This window comes from Hyaena hyaena, unplaced genomic scaffold, assembly GCF_003009895.1.
Source record: "Hyaena hyaena isolate Hyena2069 unplaced genomic scaffold, ASM300989v1 scaffold_850, whole genome shotgun sequence".
NCBI classification, from domain to species: domain Eukaryota; kingdom Metazoa; phylum Chordata; class Mammalia; order Carnivora; family Hyaenidae; genus Hyaena; species Hyaena hyaena.
In genome coordinates, this window is record NW_024081482.1 from 162,408 (window position 1) to 175,472 (window position 13,065).

At 39.6% G+C, this 13,065-nt stretch overlaps 1 protein-coding gene across 2 annotated transcripts in view; it reads left to right on the forward strand.

Moving 5' to 3' along the window:
• Positions 1-13,065, forward strand: part of ELAVL2 (ELAV like RNA binding protein 2) — a 65,889-nt gene that overhangs the window by 13,526 nt on the left and 39,298 nt on the right. For both annotated transcript variants that reach the window (XM_039219929.1, XM_039219930.1), the window contains exon 2: positions 12,416-12,519. In XM_039219929.1, the coding sequence (XP_039075860.1) occupies positions 12,416-12,519 (104 nt within the window). The remainder of the gene's footprint in view (positions 1-12,415; positions 12,520-13,065) is intronic.

Here is a 13,065-nt window from a genome sequence, read left to right on the forward strand (position 1 = left end):
ACCTCGTACTGCTGGCCTTCTCTACAGATGATGTTGTATTGGGATTCCTTTCTCTTTAATGCTTCAGAGAGGGCTTTCTTGAGGTCCCTGAAGCTGTGTCTGCAGTATTTAAATAAGTTTTCTTTATAGTCAGCATTTATACCCTAACCTGACCAAACACAATTGGCCTGTTTGGGGATTTCGCCTAAGTATAAAAATCAGTGCATTTATGTGACTGTTTTAAATTGAGGGGGAGGGGAAAGAAACCCATGTTCCTCATATCCTCTTGAAACTGTAACTGCCTTTCTTTATTAAATATAAACTAAACAAAATGTGCTGTACAAAGAGAAGGAAAATCACATGTTATTTATACCTAAATCTTTGTGTCATTTGGGGACAATGGATGTCCTTTGGAATTTTACTTCCTTTGTCTTTGCTAAAAATATCTCTAATTTAATTATGGTTTTTCTTTTTTGAAATAAAATGAACTAAAGTGGAGAGTTGTCCCTGAGTGAAAGCCTGGTTACATATATTATGGGTACTTGATCAATGATTTAGATAAGGTGAAATGATCCATGTTTTTACTTTATTTGAAACTTTTTAAAATATGATGTGATATGATATGATATGTCATATGATATGATGCCCTCCAGGGTCCCCATCATACATGATCCAGCCTTACCCCCTTTCTCATTTTTTCTTGTTTACCATTTATATGTATAGGACTTAGGTATGTACGCGTGTGCATTCAGAAGTCGTGTATAACCTTGTGATAGCTGCACAAAATTTCAAAATAAGGTTTAATACTTTTGTGTTCATTTATGGTAGTTATTAACACTTTCCACTCATAAGAGCAGCTAAACTGGGGAGAGTGGAATATAGGTGTATATATTTTTACAGCTGTGTAAAAGAGGTGTTAGAAAATAATTAAGAGTTCCCTGAGTAGTCCTGTGGTTTTGCTCTTTGGTGGATGGGGTTATCCATATCTGTTAGCTGCATAGTGAATGAATATTTTGGAGAGGCTCTTGGGTTGGTACTACTCTGTGTTAAGCTCTGAGAATTAAGGTTCTGGAGGTTTCTGGTCGCTCTCTGGTTGCTCCTATGAAGGTGAGAAGTTAGGCCATGGAAGTACTGAGCTCTTGGGTAGGAGCTGCCTTTGATTCCATTCCTGGCCCTTATTACGGAAGGCCCACCAAAAGAGAAGAGTAATTCGTCTAAAAGTTCAGTTTTCAGGATAGCGGACTTGGAATGGGTTGATTATGCTTTATTTTTTTATGTTTATTTCTTTTTGAGAGAGAGAGTGCACAAAAGCCGGGGACGGGCAGAGAGAGGGGCATAGAGGATCCGAAGTGAAGCCGACTGTGCTGATGGCAGCAGGGCCTGATGTGAGGCTCGAACCTATGAACCATGAGATGATGACCTGAGCTGAAGTTGGCCACTCAACCAACTGAGCCACCCAGTCACCTCAGTGGTTGGTCATGCTTACTCTAAGGGAAGAGTAGAGCTGCAGAGGTTCAGAGAATGGTAGTATGAGTCAAAGGTTTGTGGAATAGGAGAATAAGGAATAGATGGGAGGTTAGCTGATTCAAACTGGGGAACTTTTAGGGACTTTCCAAAGAGGTTGTGGGGTTTTACCCTGTAACTTTTGTTGTTTAGAGATCTCTGGGGACTTGAGTGAAAGAGATTTGGGTCAAGTCCCTTTTCTGGACTGTCAAAAATTTCTTCCTCAGTGGTTTTGATCCTAGATCTGTACGTTCTGATTGTTCCAGGCTTCCAAAGTTAACTCCCTAGACTTCTCTCGGGTTCTCTTTTTCTTCATGGTCTCTTATTGCTTGGTGCGTGCTGCACTGACCTTCATGTGGGGCAGCCCTGCTCTCAGTCGGCTTCCTTACCTCTATGTGGACCATTTGCTGTTCAGTCATTGTGCCTTTGGATCAACCATCTCCTCTATTCTCTACACATTAGCTCTTCTCCATATGTCTATTTCCTTAATTTCTCTGTCAAGCAACTCCTCGCTGCTTCTCTTCTGTGTTTCAGCTGGCTAAATATATCTTCTGCAAGTTTGTCCTGGTTGAGGATGAAACTTAGTGATTAAACTATAGGTGTTCATGTTCACTAGGTGCCTGCATCTCCCTTGTTTACTGTCTTCTTTAAATTTTTGAGCAAAGATTTTTAAGAGGGTAGAGAGCATGTGGCATTGATCCCACCTGCTTTTCTTCAGCTAGGAAACCACACTGTGCGTATAAAAGCATTTTAATGCAATCTGCTGACGAGAGAAGTGTCTTGTGTGGGAGACAATTTTGGCAGTAGCAAACATGTTTGGCTTTAGCCATAAGAATTGCTTTCTGAGTTTCTGGAAAAAGAGTATGCAAATCAAGGCCTGTTTTAAATGAATCTTTTTATAATGTGGATATCTCTAATCTGTTTTGTAATGACGGATTTGTTTTGAGGATTTAAATGGTTTGTGCACCTGCAGGATGCCATTCCTTCTTCTTCTTCTTCTTCTTCTTCTTTTTTTTAGGGTTTTTTTCCTCCTTTTTCTTTTTAATCTTGATGGATTAAGAAAGAATGGTGAAATTCCAGTCAATCGATTGCATGACATAGAACAAGAAAAATATTGCAGGTGTATTTAGAGATTATGAATAGCCTGGTTGAAAACTTGTGAACTTTGGATGCAAAGGACTCTGCCTCAATGTCAAATTTGGTCAAAGGCGATTAAATGTATGCTGGAAAGACCTACTTTAGAAGGCAATCCTGGCTTTGAAGAGCCCTACCTACTGTTAACCGGCTTGCTGTGTGCCTTTGAGCAAGTTAATTAGAATCTCTGTGCCTCCAACTTTATAGCTGTAAAATTAGTACAGATCTATACAGAGCTTATTGTGAGAATTTATGAATATGTGTAATGTAAGGCTAATAAGTTGATGGCAGTTTATAATTAGGCAGTGGTACTATTTGCTTCTAGAAAGCTTATATAAAAGCAAGTATGGAGCAAAGCAGTCTGAGCAGACTTTCCCAGACTTACTGAGCTTTTTGAATGGGAAGGTTTGGGTTGGTGAGCCTTTAACTGTGGATGAGAGATTATTTATTTATGCATTCACTCATTCGTTTATTTATTTAAAACTATTACGTGTTCAAGAAGAAAATTCATCTCTAACAAGATTTTTTTTTTTTTTTTTTTTTTTAATCAGGAGGACGCTGTGAGATTTGTAGACTGATGTTTCCCACTGTTCTGGACAAAACAGGAAGCTCACCATAGTGATTTGCAGGATTCTTTGACACAGTTTCAAAAGGGCACTGAGCTAATTATAGAGCTTTAGGACCTTTAAATTTTTTTCTTGCAATATCAGAATAAAAAGTAATGTCTTACAAAGGGAGAAAAACAGATTAAGAAGCTGTACTGCTTTTTGATGGACTGCTTACCAGTGTGTGTGTGCACGCACGTGTGTCAATGAACACCAGCTGGTAGTGCACGAAACAGCAGATGCCCATTTTACTACTGCAGTTGTTAACTGGTTTCTCTCTATAGCACAACAGTATTTTGTGAGGTATAGTTCTTTTGCCCCCATCTCAAATGATACTTACTCGAATAACTCCATTGCCTTTTAAGAAAGCACAGGAGAAAGCAAATAACACAGGCCTCGGAGTGTGTACAAAATTAATTATAAGAAATGTGTACAGAGTTAATTACATTAACAAAGTAATGAGAATATGGCAGCTGACTTAGAACTTAAACTGAAAGTGGTTTTTGCCTTCACTCAGAGTTTGTTTGGGTATTTTTTTTTTTTTTTGAACGGTAGGATCTGACTTTCTGGCCACCTGACAGTTTTCGGTTTTTGCTCTCATGAGGACCGCTCCAGTATTTAATGTAGGACTGCTGATTTTTCTTTGACAGCAACTAATTGCTGTCAGTAAGTGATGAGAACTGGCTTTTGTTTTAACTGTGGTGTTAAGAACCTATAATATCTCACTCTGTCGCTGGCTGGAGAACGTCCAGTGTAAAATCTTATCCTAAGGTGTATATGCTAGAGCAATTGGTTTATTTACTTCACTGTGGATAAAGATCATATTTCCTTAATTTTCCCGGTCTCAGGTGCAAGACCTCTTAGTACCCATGTGCAGTACTCAAGAATTTAATATGCCGTTGCTGTTGTCGATAACCTAAGACTGAATTGTGTGGGAGTTCTTAATGTCTGAAATTGTGATGTATTAAGAATCCACAGTTTCACCAACTTAAGCAAGGTCACGCTGCATTGCCAGCAGATTCATAATTACTGGGATTGGAACCATAGGAAAATAGAGCTCTACCAGTTCATAATCAGAGGACAGATATGGCCATTTAAAGTAACTTGAAAATCCCTTGGTGCTGGGGATGTTAACTGCTCCCTCTAGAATTAGGCTGCTTCGGTAATATTTACCAAATGATCACTATTTACAACTTGGATTTCAGCAGAAAAGTTACAATTTAAACTCTTTTATATTATCTCAATATATCTGTGAAGTCCTGAAAACCATTTTAAAATATTGGGGCATTTTAGTCTTGGGCCAGCTTTATTAGCATTTGGTTTGAAGATAAGTCTCCGAATGAGCCATCTGTTTTCTGTATTATGTGAGCTTCTAGGTTGAATTCTCCTTCCTTGTGCTAATCCCTGGTAATGTCCTTCCGGAAGCTGGTAAAAAATGCTCTGAGTTTTCAGGGAGGCTGGTGTGTTCTGTAGTAATAGGATCTCACTAGTTCTCTGCCTCACAACTTGATCTTCCTCATTAGAGGGCAGCAAGGAGGACGCGTTTAATTTGACCCGAGTTAGTTGAGTGTTTAAATGAAAGGTCTTGCGGCATCTGGCGTGCTACATCTGAGGAGACTCAGGCTAAGTCAGGAATTAAAACTTGGAAAGAAAAGGTGACTGGAGAGGATTGCATCCCTCTGTTCTACTAAGATCCTCTCAAACCTTTCCCCTGATGTGTGTGGTGTCCACATGGTTTTGTTACGTATCAGATCCGAGATATCAAGAAAGCTCCTTTGTAAAGTCTGGTGCTGCTTGCTTTGGTGCCAGAGTCGCAGTGCACACAGCCTGTCTGAACAGACACACATAACCAATGCCCAAGAACAGAAAGTCCGTCTGAAGAAACAACGCATTTGCAACTTTATTGCGTTTGGGAGAGGGAGGGGTAGGTATGTCTTTAAAAAGCACACCCCCCCCCCCCCCCCCCCCCCCCCCCCCCCCCCCCCCCNTTTTTTTTTTTTTTTTTTTTTTTTTTTTTTTTTTTTGAGGTGTGAAGTTTTATATAGGGGTGGTGTTTGGAGAATGAATCTTCAGTTTGCTTTTTTTTTTTTTTTTTAAAACATTATTAGACCTCAGATTGTAACTAGCCTTGCTTGTCAGAGAGGACCATAGTGACCTGTTTCTGCTAACTGAGGATTAGAAAAGATTCATGCTGCTTTTGTCCTTTTTTATTTCATAAAACATTGCTACTGCTCTAAATGAAATAATAGATACACATCAATCAGCATAGTCACCTTTTATTGTTGATTCAACTACCAGGTTTTTACAGAATTCACTCTGCATTTTATTTGACTTTTACATGAATAGTCTCGGCAGACTTAATTATATTAGTGAAAAAGCACTTTCAACAAAATTACATGCTGACATCCCATAATTCATACTTACAGATTTGTGAAACAGATTTATGTAAATCTATCAAATTACTCTAGGTGACATTATTTTTTAAAACTGAGATTTCATTTAAAAGGTATTTGTAGAAATTTTTCATGAGAAATTTTACTTGAACTATTTAAAAAAAAAATCTCCCATCACTCCCTTGTAAGGACAGAACACTGCCATTTGCGCACCTTTGTTCTGTAATCCATCTGGAACAGTGTAGGGACATGGGGAGCAGGGCATCTCTCCTTTATTTTTTTAAAATTTTTTTTAAAATATTTTATTTCTAGGAGAGAGAGAGACAGCATGAGCAGGGGAGGGTCAGAGAGAGAGGGAGTGACAGACTCTGAAACAGGCTCCAGGCTCTGAGCTGGCAGTCAGCACAGAGCCCAACGCGGGGCTCGAACCCACGAACTGGGAGATCATGATCTGAGCGAAAGTCTGACGCTTAACCGACTAAGCCACCCGGGCGCCCCGGGGCATCTCTCCTTTAAACCATAAGTTCCTGAAAGGCAGACGGCTGTTTCTTTGTTAATTAGCTCATTTGTTCATTTATTTAGTGAACATGTAGTTCATAATCTGTGCTAGGTTTTTCTGTGTCAGGAACTTGCCCTTGCTCAAAGGGTTAATGGGGGTGGGGTGGGGAGGTATCCAAATTGACTCAGTACCCATGTGTACTAAGATAAAGGGATATAATATAAGGGCTGTGGAAGGACTGAGGAGCATTGAATAGTATGTTTTGGGAGTGCGCAAGTTGGGTCAGGAAAAGGGTCTTAGAGACCGTCTCAAAGGATATGTGGGAGTTGGCCACTTAGAGATGTGCACAGGGAACTGAATGTCCATTTTAGAGTATGTGTGAAGTAGCGGAAGTATGCAAGAAGTGATGACGACCTTGGAAACCAGAGCATAATTCAATTTGTCTTTGAGGAAGGTCTGTCTGGGGGCGTCTCCGTGGCTCAGTCAATTAAGTGTCCGATTCTTGACTTTGGCTCAGGTCATGATCTCATGGTTCATGGGTTTGACCCCTGTTTCAGGCTCTGCATTGACAGTGTGAAGCCTGCTTGGGATTCTCTCTCTCTCCCTTTCTCAGCCCCTCCCCTGCTCGCTTGATCTCTCAAAATAAATACATGAACTTTAAAAAAAAAAAATAATCTGGACAGTGTCATGGTGGAGGAGAGTTGGTTTGGGAATTGACAGGAGCATAGGGAAAGGGTGGTGGCTTAGGGTATTGTAGCAGTAATCCAGGTTAGAATAGTACAGGAGGACCTGTGTTAATAATACCGAGGAGGGGGGAGGGAGCAGATTTAGCTGGTAGAACTGGCAGGATGTGATACCCCCTGTGGTAGAACTTGCACTCAAATTGGCCTATTTACACAGCTTTCCTGTTAGACTAGGAGTTACTTCCTTCGAGTCTTGGATCAGATGCTACCTTGAGGGTGAGGCCCCCCCTGAGACCACTCTCTTTACATAGCAGCCCTGACCCCTCTTCCCCACGCTCTCCTCTATCCTCGATTTTTCTTCTGAGCCCTTACTTTCTTCTCAAACACTGTAGAGCTTGTTCTTTTGTCTCCTAGCAGGATGTAGGTTTTATAAAGAGGAACTTTTTGTCCCTGGGGACTAGCAAAAAGTAGACTTTCTATAATTGTTGAACAAGTGAATTCTAAATGTTGGTGAGAAATGTGTAGGATGACTTATTTTAATACAGAATTTTACTTTCCACAATTCCATGTTGAGAAGGGTCTCACTTAATATTGGTTGGATGAAATTAATGTACCAGGTTTATAATCAAGAATTATGGAGGTCTGTTACCTTTACCTTTAAACCTGAGGGGGTAATTTGGTATTCTGCACATTGGTAGTAATTTGAAATAAGAAAGACTAAATAAAGTGACCTTTGAATTAAATGGGTCCAGAAGATTGTGTATTTTTAATTAAAATATGAGATTAAATTTTTAATTAAAGTATGCTATTAAAAGCAATGTAGGTGGCAAGGGAATGGCTGCTGCTTTGAATTACGCGCAGTTTGGGATAAATTGGAGTTTACTGTGTTTCCCACCAGCACTCTGTTGCTAAAAGGACTCTTCCTGTTTTCCTCTTCCTGCTCTGACCCCCCTGTGGCTCTTGATGGGCCTCGGTCCCATTCAGAGGCCTGTGGAGTGCTTCAGCTCCGTGCTGTAGATCACTTGACTGTGGTCTAAGGAGCCTGTTTATAACTGTTGTCCTTACGTCGGGAGCAGTTTACAAGTGATTTTTCTATCTCTTGTGAAGAAGGGATCTTCTGTGGCACATACGGTAGGTTAAAAAGGAGGATGCAAAACAAAAGGCATTCGCACACGGTATATATATAGGATGCGTAGACTGAAGTATGGTATCGATCTGGAGTTTTCAGTACACACATGGAGGTCTTAGGCCATATAACTGTTCACATGGCTTCCCCTGTAGTGAAATTCTAGAATCCTTGTCTTTGCTGTTAGGACCAAGGCTTGGATTAATGGTTCCCAAATCCCCAAGAGCCTTGGGACCACAGGTAGCTTGTAAAGATAGCTGGGGACAAGTGATATTGGCGTTATTCTTGATGTCTAGTCACCAGAAGGAGTATTTTGGCCTTTAACGACAGGATTTAGTGGTCCTGAAGGTTTTTGGGGGAGAAACCTTAGCTTTGTCATTGTGTTCAGTTCTTATCACGTTGGGTTGCTTTATACTTGGAATTTAAATATAGAGCTTTATAAATTTTTTTAAAGAAAATGATTCTTGGTTTTGGGTTTATCAATATGCACGTTCTAAATTCAGAATGATTTGAAAACCAGATTTGGATGATCTAGATAAATGATGCTTGGTTTCCATGCCTTCCCTGGTGCTTTATGACTGTTACTAGCTGATGAATACAAGATTCGGGGGAAAAGTGGATCCAGACTAAATAATTTTTCTTGATTTTGACCTGATGTTGCTTTTACTTTTAAAAAATCTTCACTCAGGATAGATAACCTGAAGTAAAGTAGTCACTATATAAATGGCAATTTACTTTGTCGTAGAAATGAATAATAGCATTGAAATTCATATATAGAAAAACTGATACTTGCACATAAAGTTTAGGAATTTGAGACAGTAAGCAACTGTCTCAAAACGGTTTTTGTGGTAGGACCCAGTTAGAAAATGGCTGGTTACATGACACTTCATGCATGTTGAAGGTGTTCTGGGTTCATATATTAACCAGCTGTGAATTGAGCTGAGAGCATTTGAGAGTCCTGGAATCAAGTCCTGACCCTTACTTCTTCCTACCTGCTTTTTTTGATTCGAGGAAGCTGATTGACCTTGCCTAGCTTCAGATATCGTATCTCCCTTACAGGAGAGGAAAATGAGTATCTCACATGATAAATGTGAGGCTAAAATTAAACAGTAAAATACCACACAGCTGAAAGATGAGAATGGAGGGAGTCTTGCCTATCTTGGTATCATCTTTGAAAGCTTTAAATTGATGTAAGCTTTCAATAAATATTTGCTGACTTGACTAACATACTTTAAAATGAAAATCTCTGAAGTTCCTAACTCCCTTGTACTTCCAGTGCCAACATGCTAATTCAGCTACTCTAGTGGAGTTAGAAATGCAACCTTTTTGCAGCAAATCTCTCCTTTCATATTCTCTTCCTTAGAATGAAAGTAAAATTGTGCTTACCTCAAACATATTCTAATTGATGGGTGGTGCTCTTCCTAATAATGCCACTGAGCAAATTAGAAACTTTGTTTGTGGAGAAGAGGTCATTTAGGGATAAATATTTTCCAAGTGTAGTCAATTTACAGGTAGTAGAAACATGGCTGACTCATTACAGCCAGCCGTGATTGCTGTGGGGGGTCAGGTCAAAGACCCATTTAGTGGATGGACCATCTGATGTGATGTTGATGATAATAGCTTTGGTTAAATACATAACACCCCTGCGTTTCTCATTCATTCATTTAGCAAAAGTTGGAGTGCCTACCTTGGTGCTTAGGAGACTGCTAAGCAGGGACCAGACCGCTAGGGCAGGCTTTTTACCTTACCTGGTGACCCACCTCCGATGGGTACTGCTGTGCCTGAGAGTGACCCCACAGGCCAAGAAATAGTTTCTCTGAAGTGATGGGTAAATTGAAGGGTTTAGAGGGAAGACATCCACTTCTATCTGAAAACGGATCTGTAAATGTAGACTGTCTTCCTGCAAAGTTTCTTCACATGCCCAGACCCCTCAGCACGTGGCCCCCTTCAGAGCTTACCAGATGCCAGATTGGCAGCCCCCGATTACCTCTCACATTAAAACTGTGATTGTCAACCTTGGCTACTTGTGAGAATCACCAAGGTTTTTAAAACCTAGTACCAGTGCTTCATAAAAGTCTTTAGGAATAGGACTCAGGCATCTGTTTGCTCCCCCCACCCCCCACAAAGCTTTGTAGATGATTTCAGTGTACAACCAGGGTTGAAAAAGCATTTTGATTAGAAGCTGCTTAAATGCAGGTGTGAGGATGGTGTCAGTAGATAGGAGAAATAGACTCTTAATGTTGGTATAATTGATTATTTGATCTGTTTTATATAGAATAGCAGTGTGACAAAACTACACAATGTTTGGCTTGCCTTTCTTTTCCCCATTGTATTTGTAGCATCTTCCTGCTTTAATTTTGAATGAACATGTGAAAACTCCTTAACATATTATGGATACGTGTTAGTTTTCTTTACTTAGTCATCTTTTGACTAAAATGATCAACTTCCAACAGTAGCCAGTGTTCCATCACTGCCTCACCAGCCTTGTTGGGTAGAAATTACTATCCTTATTTAGAATTAAGTAATGGCTCAGAGAGGTTAGGTAGCTTTCAAAGTCACATAGCTAGTAAACAGCAGAGGCATGCTTAGAACTTCTGTGTGTATGTTTCCAAAGCCCATTTTCTTTCCATCTTAAACTGCTTCCTGGAGTAGCTTTTATGTTCATCCCATTTGACAATAGAGCTGAAGCACATTTTCTAAGAGGGCACTATGCATGCAATAGACACATGGTAAATGTCAAATTAGTAAAAGGCTGAAAGCTTAAAATACAGTGGCTTCACATGGAAGTTTTAAAAAATAGACCTGTGAGTAAAACTAAAGTTCTACGATTGTTGTGAGGAAAAAAATAACTAGTTTTAGCTCTTTCCTCACTTTTTTTTTTAAGTTGATTATTATTTATTTTTTGAGAAAGACCAAGAGAGTGTAAGCAGGGGAGGGGTAGAGAGGGGGAGAATCTCAAGCAGGTTCTATGCTGTCTGCATAGAGCCCAACGTGGGGCTCAAACTCCCGAAACTGTGAGATCATGATCTGATCTGATATCGAGTCAGACGATTAACCCAACTGAGTCACCCAGGCTCCCCCTCACCCTTTTTTTTTTTTTTTTTTTAAACAGGAAAAAAATGCAATTCCATTAGAGGGCATACTTCAGCAATGATGACCTCAATTTTTTTTATTGAGGTTAATTGACATATTAGCTGGGGGTATTGTACAACACCCAAATTCTGATAGTGGTCCCAAAATACAACCACAAGTTTTCATAGTTCTTAGGTACTGTAATTAGTGTTCTCTCTCTCTCTCTCTTTTATATAGTTATAAAAACCACATTAGGATAACTGGAGTGGCTGTCCTAAATACTTGTATTCATAACCACATGTGTCTAAAGTACCCCATCGAGGAAGAAAATCCCTTAGTTTGCTATGAAATTCATAAAAAATGATACTCATAAAAAGTATTTGGACCTTTACTGAACAGCTTCTGGGAAACCCTCAGTTTAACTTTTAATAGACTAAACGTTTCTTATGTCCACTTTTGTCACCTACTCTATGATAGTGTTTTTTTTTTTGAAACTGAGAAACTCCCTTAGATCAATAATTGAGACCTTTCAGATTGGCTTTACTTACATGGGCATACCATTGATTCCAACCTCTTGAATACTTTCCTTTTTTTTTTTTTTTGAGTTGGGACATCATTGAGCCAGGGGTTAGAGAGCTCAGATGGTAGGGAAAAACAAAAATTTTAAGCAACTTTTATTTTAGAAATTGTGTTTTATTATTTGTGATTATACTTTCTTCCCTTCCTACATGTTCCCATTGTTCTTACTGGCTTGGATATTCTCAGTGTAAATCTTTGTGTTAAGATTTCCCTGTATTTCTTATCTAGGTCATCAGATCGTTTTTAGAAAATCAGATTCAGTTTATTCGAAGAGGCTCTCCTATAAAATAAATGTCCATGTGTACACACGATTCTTCACCTTTTAAATGGAAATAATTGTACTTGGAAAAGGCTGTAAATTTGCCAGGGTACAAAGTACAGAACACTGACAGATTCTTGGTTGATGCATGACGCCTTCTCTTCCCATTTTTTGGGTAAAGAAAACAAAACTGGAAAAGTCGTGCCCGTGAAGCCCACTCAGCAGCTCGGCAGAGATTTGCACCCACAGTTTCTGAAGCTGAACATTGCATTTGCTGCTGGGTGCTCTGGCTCAGGCAGAATGTGTTTGGTGGAATGCTTTGGAGATGTGTGTGCGTGCGCATGCGCGCTTTAAATGCACAGCTTGCTGAGTTCTAACTGATGTTTAAACTTGCAAATGTAGTAGAAAGGAGATGGAAAAAAAGACCACATGTATATTTCTAGAAGAATTAATATAGACTTCTTTTTACTATTGAGAAAATGTGCTGGTGTTAACGGCAAGACCATATACCAGAATGAGAGTGGATCTCTGTCATCAGTGGTGTAGAACTAATGTATGCCTTTTTCTCCTTCCCTTTCATTAGGGCAGAGCTTGGGATATGGCTTTGTGAACTACATTGATCCTAAGGATGCAGAGAAAGCTATCAACACCTTGAATGGATTGAGACTTCAAACCAAAACAATAAAAGTATGTTTCAGTTTTCTTCCTAGCTACCTGCAGAACAAAGGTTAAAAACAATTGAAATCTTCTTATAGTTCTTTCCTTTATTCATTTTGTGCCCACCTAGACACTTCTCTGGGAGGCATAGCAGAATTTTTGTTTGTTGGATGATGGGGAAACTGTTCACGGGGACTTTATGTAATCACTTCTTATTAACAAGGGGGCAGAGCAACTTTCTTAGCTAAGTACTTTGTGAAGCCTGCTGAATTAAGTCTCCTTCCTTTATAGTGAATTACTTGCCACATAACTTGGGGAAACCTTAGACCAATTCTTTGAGCTCAGGGGTTGGCAGAGTTGTTCTTTAAAGGGCCAGGTAGTAACTATGTTAGGCCTCATGGGTCATAGAGTCTTTGTCATAACTGCTCAACTCTGCCCTTGTCGCGTGAAAGCAGCCATAGCCAATAACTGTGTGAATGAACAGATGTGACTGATCTTAAAAAATCTTATTTGTAGAAGCTGAAACTTGAATTTCATGTTCTGTTCATGTGTCACAAAATAGTCTCTTTTGTCCCA